The sequence below is a fragment of the Cajanus cajan genome, chromosome 1, assembly GCF_000230855.2.
Source record: "Cajanus cajan strain Asha chromosome 1, NIPB_CcT2T_4, whole genome shotgun sequence".
NCBI lineage: Eukaryota > Viridiplantae > Streptophyta > Magnoliopsida > Fabales > Fabaceae > Cajanus > Cajanus cajan.
Window position 1 is genome coordinate 19,757,755 of NC_138517.1, and position 9,584 is coordinate 19,767,338.

The window sequence follows — 9,584 nt, forward strand, 5'->3', positions numbered from 1 at the left end:
AGCATTATGTTAAATATACATATTAAAATATTGTTTTTTCCCTTTTATATTTTCATTTTTTTTGGCTTATTTTCATGATGTTTCTAGTGTAGTTTCTTTCACTCATTTTTTCATCCATTTGCATGATTTGTTTATTTATTTTTATAAATAATTATTTATGAAATAATTTTATTTGACTAGTTATATGAAATTTATACTTGATTAAATTTTTTTTATATACTTGTAATGATTTATTTCAATAAAAAATTACAATAATAATAATACTATTTATGCATATTTGTTATCTTAATCCTCTACCAATGATTTGATCCTAAAATTCTACTTGTAATATAAATAATTAGAGTGTATATATTTATAAAAAATCCTATACATTTTATATTTATGTAAAAAAATTCCTAATAATTTATAAGCAGAAAGTAGCACAAAAATATTAAATAAACTAATTAGTTTTCAAACGAATGCATTAACATAAATAAATTTACTGTAAAAAAATACATAAATAAATTTAGATTAAGGGTGAAATTCCGCAAAAATGTCATCATAATTTAAACTTCAATTGAGAAATGGTTTTGGTGGAACTTGAGTGACGGGTCTCAATATTCAAGGCGATTAAGATCAGATCCGGTTCGGGGGAGAGCCGATAGTGGTTTTCTTTCCGGTGTTCAATAAGAAAAGAGAGGGAAAAGAACTGATAGAAAATTGTTGAAGAGGCTTTTCCATTTTGTGCATTTTTTTTTTTAGGGTTTGATAATTGGCACTGGGCAGCGATGTCTAATCATCACCGTTCTTCCTCTAAGAACGGTCTTCCACCTCAAGAACTCCTTGATGATCTCTGCAGGTCTCTCATTTTTCTTTCCTCGCTTCTCTGTTTGGTTTTCCAGAAAAATGCAGAAAATTAGGGCAATGAAAGTTAGGAACCTTTTTGTTTCTTCTGTTTTGTTTTTTAAACCTTCAATTGTTCTGTTTTCTGTTTTCTTTACCCACATTAGAAATATTGCGCTTTATGCTTCTCATTAATAGTATTCTCTTACCTAAAGAACTGATAGTACTGTCAGCTGGTGACTGTTGATGAAAATTATGATTAGTATCATTGTGGTTTGTATATGTAGTTTGTACAAGTGGTTGGATACTTGAATTTTTTTTATAACATAAGGATTTAGGATCGATCTTTGACTTGAGAATGAGGTTGCAATTGGAGTTATGAGATAAAATTATTTGTATTTGGTGAGAAAGGGGATTAGTTGGGTGCCTCATGGAAGTCCCAAATTCCTCTTGGTTATACCAAAAAATATTATTATTCTTAAGAAATTGTATTGAAATCTAACTTAGCCTTACAAATTTGGCTTGAAAGGTGAAAGTTTCTTCTCACTCACTAATTTTGACCATACTATTAGTCGACATAGGATGTTCAACACACCTTTCATGTTGAGGATTAGATATCTTGAACGTGAAGTTTGTATGACTGAACATCTGCGGTAGTTGTATAATGCCCAATAATGAGGTGGTCTGATATGCCCAACAAGAATTGTTAGGATATGCTCTGATACCATTTTAAGAAATGGATTGGAATCTAACTTAACTCTACAAAACTGACTTAGAAGTTGTGGATTTCTCTGCACTTATATACACTAATTTGGTCATATAATTAATTGATGTGAGATCTTCAATTATTATTATTAGGATAAAATGTTTTTTAGTTTATCTTTCAGTGTGCGAGAAAGTACCATATCATGTATGAGTCGAGGCTAGAGTAATTTATCAACACCCTGCTTTCTCTTAATCCACTAAGACACCTTTTAAGGACAAAATCCTGTCTTAACTCATAGAGGCATTTTTTTAGTACAAAACTGTGAAGTCCATGAGTGCCAAAATGGGCGTACCTTAGGTGCAGTGGACTTGAGGTCAGAACAGTTTCCTTAATTTTCAGTTGGTCTTATCACCATTTTTATTGTATAGGGACTAAAGACAATTTTAACCAAAAATTAAGGACCTAAAACACATTATAGCGTGATTATTATTATTTAATAAATGTATGGGCATGGAGTTTTCGGATGATTTTGTGCATTCCCTCATCAATGTAATTTTGGGTTGTAAGAATATATGATAGTAAATTAAGCTTCAAGCTGTAGATGATGGTTTCTTTTCAGTTGCTGAATGAGTATATTATTCTTACTTGGTACACTCCTATACAATTTTTGAAAGAGAAGGTTCTGCTGGATATTGTCTGTTGAACTTAAAAAGGTTCATTTTGCAACTGCTTAATTATGGATTACTCTCTATAAGCATAATAATAGTGTTTTTTTTTTTGCTATAATAATCGTTCAGGTTTTTTATTTTTATTTTGTAATAATAGTGAAGATCTTTGAAATGAAGTCATAGACATACAGTGATAGTGTCCTTTAACTCTGTAACACTCAAAGTCTTTTGCTTTGACTTTCTTCACTTTTTATTTTGTTGAGTACAATTGTGTCTTCCTATTTTTTTTTTTTTTTTCTTATGAAGGTTCTTGTGTTGTTTATATTGCAGCCGATTTGTGCTAAATGTGCCAAAGGAAGATCTTCAGTCATTTGAAAGGATCTTGTTTCTTGTGGAGTATGCGCATTGGTTTTATGAAGATAATTCTGTAGAAAATAATCCATCTCTGAAGTCATTAAATCTGAAAGAGTTCACATCTTTACGTATCCTTGCTATAACAGTCTTGTTTTCAGTCTTTCTGTTTACTGTAGTTGAATATAAGTTTTTCAATCTTATTCCTTTTGACTATAATAATTTATGAACAATTCTTTCAAGCACCAGTTTCTTTCCTAGTTTTTATTAAAAAAGGAAAATAACATGATAGTCTATTTTCTTTGAATTGGAACATGGAGACGAAATGAAAGAATGTGAGCAGAGAATATATTGTCCATAGATGAAACAATGCAATAATGTTCTGCTGTGAATCATGTCTATTCCTTACTCAGAATTTAAAACCTTTAATTTGGTTAAAAAATTAGTTGCTCCTCATGATTGACACGTTCTATTATTCTCCCATGCTATTCCTTGTAATATATGAACCAAATCTTGGTAAAAAGGGAGAATCTAAATTATTCTCTTTCTTTTATTTCCACCTAGTCTTCTAGTACTGAATGTAACATAACATTGAACATTTGCAAAACTGCTTGTGGAAAATTTCTCTGCATGATATGGCACAAAAAGATGTTTACAGGCTCCCATTTGGATTCCCTTTGCCCCATTACCCCCGTTTTCCCTTCATAAAATCCTATGTATTGTTGCTTTTGAGTTCATCAACGAGGACTGTGCTTATTCTCAGCTTGTTAGCCTTGTTCACATCACATGCTTGGTTGTGCGTGGATGCACATTGACAATGATAATTATTATTAAGACAATGTAGTATTAGAACCATGTTCTTCAATTGTGTTCTTTTACCAGGTGTTTATGATTTACTTCTTGGACATCATTAGGCAGAGTTGTCTAGGCTTTACCTAAAATTAAACTAGTCATCATGGCAGTTTATTTTTGTTGTCACACTCTTTCCATATCAATTTATATATTAGATGCCATTTTCCTTAACATATAGCAGTGTTCAATAGTTGTGATGTTTTGAAGCCTTACGTGGCTCATATAGATGATATTTTCAAGGACTTCACATCCTATAAGGTTCGAGTTCCTGTAACTGGAGCAATAATTCTTGATGAAACATATGAAAGGGTAAGCCTGAATTAACACCTTTAGCAGTACTTATGTTTTGCTTTCTGTAGTTAGACAATTCTATTTGCTTATCTTTTTCGCTAGTGCTGGGGGCTTATCTTGTCTGTGACTATGTTTTGATTTTTAGTTACTGTAATCAGTGTGTATGAACATGTTTAAAATCTGTCTTATGAATTTTAAATTATTTATGTTCCAAAGTTGACCATTAGGAGGATAAATTTTGCCCCCCTGGTTGAGTTGTGAAGTGATGGAAAAAGCCATAGCTTTTTCTAAATTATAAGTTAGCAAATTAATTATGGAACTTCCCCCCTCCCCCCCCCCCCCATACACAGGGAAGATAAAGTATTCCTTCTACACAGTATTGTATGTGCAGTCATTTCTTGACTTAGTTATGTTATGTATGCGCTTCATAACTGCATTTGGTTTACATCTTTTGAAGAACAAGATAATATTATTTGTTTCATTTAGAGATATAATTAGGCTGTTTATAATCTTTTACCTAACATATGAAGAGTTGGTCCATGCCAAAATACGAATGTGGCAGTGTCTCTGACCAAGTGGTTAAGACTAAGACAAAGAGTGCCCCCATTCTTATTATGCAAACTTGAGTTTCAACACAAGTTAGAGGGGACTCATGCATCATCTAAGGGGACTTATAAGGGATATAATAAAGCCACTTATACTCATCACCACCTGACACCCTAAGCTTTTAGGGAAAGTTGGTCTGTGTCATTTCCCAAAAGGTGTTCTTGAAACTTTATATATTGAAAGTAAACAGTCTTGTTCAAAGGCAAACAAAATATAAACATAACATTGCAAAGAAATTATTAAATGTTGGAGATGGCATATAGAACATCACTGAAGATCATTTCAACTCTCATCTGATATGTATAGTATTGATGATTCTTTCATAGTTATTTATTGCTATGTTGAGCCATATTTACTTACATGCCTGCTGTTGGCACTTGACAGTGCTTGCTAGTGAAGGGATGGAAAGGTACAAGTTGGAGCTTCCCTCGTGGCAAAAAGAGCAAAGATGAAGAAGATCATGCATGTGCCATTAGAGAAGTAAGCATGCTTCTTTACAATTATCAATCTCAGTCTGGTTATAAATGACTCTTTCTTCATGTGCTTTTGGACTGTAGGTCTAGGAAAGATCTTACCCATACATAACAAAATTGATATAGATTGAAAATTCTAAGTAATATTAATTGGCTAATTTATGTCTTATTATTAGTTTTGGCTTAGTTTTTCCTTGTTCTTATTTGGTGGTGAATGCAGGTCATGGAAGAAACAGGTTTTGATGTTTCAAAACTTCTTAAGAAGGATGAATACCTTGAAGTTATTTTTGGACAACAGAGAGTGAGACTTTACATTATTGCTGGAGTGAAAGATGATACAGCATTTGCACCACTTACCAAAAAGGAAATCAGTGTATGTGATTCTTTATACTTCATAAGAATTTATTTTTAGGTTTCTTATCATCCGATGTGCTTAACATTATAGTTATCTTCACTACATTATTTTATAGGATAAAATAAGAAATTTCATTAGAGTAGAAGGGAAAAGTACAATTGGGGGATGATTAGTCAATTTCCAAAAACAGATAAACCAAAATAAAAACAGAGTTGGAGTGCTCAGACTGCCACAATTCTAACCAATATATCTCCATATTGGAAATGAAACTCCTTGTGACAGACAAATACAAACTTACCCCATGTATAACTATAAGGGGAAAATATACTGAAATACTGTTGAAAATGTAGTCATTCTGCACCAGCCACATTTCAGAACTGCCAAAAGTTCATGCTGCCAAAGTTAAAATATGATATATATCAATCATATATGTATAAAAATGTAAATTGTTTGCGAACAAAACTTAAATGCATAAAAAATGACATAACAATAACTCAAAAGTTCAATTAGTTGGAGACATGGCAGAGATGACTAGAGGATGTAGGATCATGCTGCAAACATGACACCATAGCTCCCGCTATAGTGGACTGAGTCATGATCGCAGATTCAAGGAATTCCACAATGCAATAGGTGTTATAGCAGCTCTATAGTGGCTACTTAAAAACACTGGTACATTCTATTTATTGCTTTGTTAATTTCATCCCTTGTGTAGGTGTGGACTGCTGTTGCCTCTAATTTGAATCTTTATTACTCTGAATTTTGGATATGTATTTGATCTGTGCTGTTTGTGCCTTGCACCTCTAATTGAATGTGTTGTGGCCAAGAACTTTCAACAAGATTGCCTTTCTTTTTCCTTAAGTTAATTAAAGTTCATGGAAAAATTATCTTTTTGTGATTGTCAACTGTAGGTTTTCAAAATACTTATAAATTGTGTTATCTGTGCAGGAAATTGCATGGCACCGGCTTGATGATCTTCAGCCAGCAAGTGATGAAGTGATATCTCGTGGGATAACTGGCCTAAAGCTTTATATGGTGGCCCCTTTTTTGGCGTGAGTACATCTGCATATGATGTTGATAGTTTCAATGAATGTCTTATGTATTGTCTAAGTTCAAAAAGATTCACTACCTTCATGCAGATCATTAAAATCATGGATCTCAACACACCAACCTGCTATGGCTCCAAGACCCGATTTGCCTCTTAAAGGTAAGTCCTGGTTCACCCCAAATACTGGTTGGTTATAAACATCAGTTATGTTATTGTTTAAATGCCCGAGGGCTGAGGTCAAAGGTTGAAGTTTAGTTTCTCAACTCTTGGCTTTGTTGGGATCAATTTATTTCTAGCAGCTAGTTCAATCTGTTGCATTACATCTACATATGAACGTTTGACTTGAGGCTTGAGAAGTGAGATCTGTTAGTATTGGAAATTAGCTACAATATCGTTCAGATTTCTTTGCTATGAAGGTTTTTCAGTGCAGGATTTGTCAATGGATTCAAAGGGAAAATCAACTGTGTATGAGCTTGCATAAATGTTACCTGTTTCAAATTTAGTACTGCCATGAATTTCTAGTTTGATCGTTTTACATTTTCCATATACATTCTTACATTAGTTGGGAATGCTAACAATTCTTTTCTTATTGTTAAGGAATTTGCGTGTGGAAAGCAAAACACGGTTCTATTGGAAGTAGCTCCACAGTAATTGATAGCCAGCCAACAAAACCTGAATCTGATTCTCAATCCCTTGATGTGGGGCCTGGCAGGAGCTTTAGGTATTTCAGATTTGATACTGCCCTAATTTTACAAGCAATGGAAGCTGCATTTTCTTCTTGAATGTCCAGCATCCTTCCTGTAAAGTTTCTCATATCTGAATTGATTTCCCCTATATCTTTCATTGGTATGTCAAAGTTGGTAGTGCTCACTCTCCATGCTAATTAGGTTGCTGTACATCATGTTTCTCAACTTGTCTGATTGAGTAATATGTACATTATGTACAGGAAGTATTTGTACCTAAAAAAGTGTTCTCATTTAGTGTGGTATTATCTGTAAAACTAGAGAAGTCCAATGTAAAAGTAGCGCTACTCCCCCGATTACCACTCATTCTTACACACGATCTCAAATGGAATGAAACTGATTTATATGGTAATGCCATTATAAATCTTAAAAAAAAAAAACTGGCTACTTTATGGTGACTGTGTACGTGGTTGATGGATAAACTTATCTAAAAGGACTTAATTAACAAAAAAAATCTTGGATTACCAAAAAAAAAAAAATGAAAACACTTATAGGGGAGAAAAGTAAGACAAAAAATTCAAATAAGTTTTTTTTTTAATAGATTTTTTAAATTTTTAAAATTTTAAATTTTTTATAAATTAAGACTAATTTATGCATTTAAAAAATAAGATTTTGAAGAAATTTATAGAAGAGAATTTTTACAAATTAATTTATGCATAAATTAATTTTAATTCATGGAGAAATTTAATTTATTTAATTTTTCTTTTAGATGTGCTTATGAAAAGGTTTACACAATCCGACCCATGATTAACATTTCATGTATCACTTAACATCTCTTTTTGTCTATTGCATAACCAAGTTTTCAGTTTTCCCTTTTGTGATTTTGGGAAATTATTGGTCCATTGATTTACTTGGTTCCATGTTATCTACGATGGCAGTTGTGGACTAACTTGCACAACCTTGGTGATTTTGGGGATCAATAATATTGCGCTGTCAAATATGTCAAATATGCCTACTTATATGGATACCACTGAGTTGGAGACGGGGATGTCCAACTACAAAAGGGGGATTTTATTTAAACTCTTTTTTTTTTTCACCTTTCCTCCCTGGTTTTGTATTTTTTTTTCTCGACAAAAATATTTTCTGAAAATTAATTTTTGGTATGGTTATTTGAAAAATTTTAAAGTTTTGGAATCTAGTTTTCAGAATTTTATTCTCATTGTTTCCGTAACTAAATTTAATGGTGTGTTTGGATGAGAAATTTTACAAATTCAAAGAATTTGAAATTTTTGATATTTGAATTACTTTGATTTCAATTTCTATCATTCTTAAAATGTTTTGTTTGGATAACTCAATTCAAATTTTTTAAATTTTAAATTATTAGTTTGAATATGCTAATTTGATTCTACCATGGTAAAATTGATTTTAAAAATATATATATGTTGAGATTTTTAAATTAAATTTTATAAAAATAAATATTAGCCAAATTTTAAATATTTAATAATTTTGAAAATTAATATTAGATAATATTTAATAATTTTAAAAATATTTTTGAATATTCAATAATTAAAAATATGAAGAGATAAGAGATAAGATAAAAATACACATGTGAAATAAGAAAAAAAAATATGAGAAATTTCAAATTCTTACTTTTTTTGGGAGAATTTGAAATTCTATTATTTTAACGAATTTCACAAATGCTTGAATTTCAAATTCTTTGTAAATTCTCCATCCAAACAAAGTATTTCACCTCAAAGAATTTAAAATTCTTCAAATAAATGAATTATTTCATTTAAATTTATCATCTAAACACACTCTAAGGGTGTGATAGGTACCTACCAAGGTCCAATTCTTTAAAATACGACTTTCAATTTATGGAAGGCCCAATAAGAGGAAGAAGACCAAAAAGAGTTAAAAATAATATATTGAAGTGTCAAGTCAGCCCAACACTAGTTACTAAAGATGTTACGGTGGGTTGGACATTATTTGGATGGTTTACTTAGCTTTTGAGCTTAAAAGTTATTTAAGCCTTTTTTTTAATTTTATTGTAATTTTTGTTTTATTTATTTTTATTAAAATAAATCAGATGGTTTTTGATGTCTTTTAGGCTACTAAGTGGAAAATAAAGGCTAGTGGGAATTATGGGATTTTATTGCTTAGTTAGTGGAGCTTAGTGGAAATTTAATACATGTAAGTGATAGATTGCTTATCTTAGCCTATAAATAGGAGCATCTTGTAAGCATCCAAATGAGATTGAATATTAATATATTTTGAGTTTCTCATTTGTGAAAGCTTTTTCCTTTGTTTTTGGATAAGAACTTGATAGTGTTAATTCTACCGGCAAGTCGTCACGCTTCTTTATTTGATAACTTTGGTACTATCGGTAGGTTGCAATTAGGGTCAAGTTCCTTTTCTTTCCTATACCTGTTTCAAGACGATCCATTCATGTTCCAAATTCTTATCATTTGGTATCAGAGCTTCGGCTATTGAATCAGGTATTATCTATCCTTTACCTTTTTATCTTCTTAAAAAAAATGAAAAAGAAATGGATGTTGATATCAAGTTGTTGATGAAGGAGTTTCAAACATGATTCCAACTCCTAAATGCAAAATTTGATAATCTTGAATTTGCATCTAGATTTAGAAGTCCAAGGCAACACACTTATAAATGGGGAGTATTCAAAGGGGAATTGTCAATGGAGAAAAACAAGACAGTGGAGAAATCAAAAGAAG

At 31.5% G+C, this 9,584-nt stretch overlaps 1 protein-coding gene across 1 annotated transcript; it reads left to right on the top strand.

The window, feature by feature from the left end:
• The first annotated feature begins 531 nt into the window (after positions 1 to 531).
• On the top strand, positions 532 to 7,218 carry DCP2 (decapping 2). Its single transcript, XM_020376295.3, has 8 exons — positions 532 to 838; positions 2,527 to 2,678; positions 3,581 to 3,708; positions 4,681 to 4,776; positions 4,990 to 5,142; positions 6,070 to 6,173; positions 6,261 to 6,328; positions 6,767 to 7,218. Exons 1-8 carry the CDS (start codon positions 768 to 770, stop codon positions 6,949 to 6,951), a joined length of 957 nt encoding a protein of 318 aa, XP_020231884.1. The 5' UTR covers positions 532 to 767; the 3' UTR covers positions 6,952 to 7,218.
• The last annotated feature ends 2,366 nt before the right edge of the window (positions 7,219 to 9,584 follow it).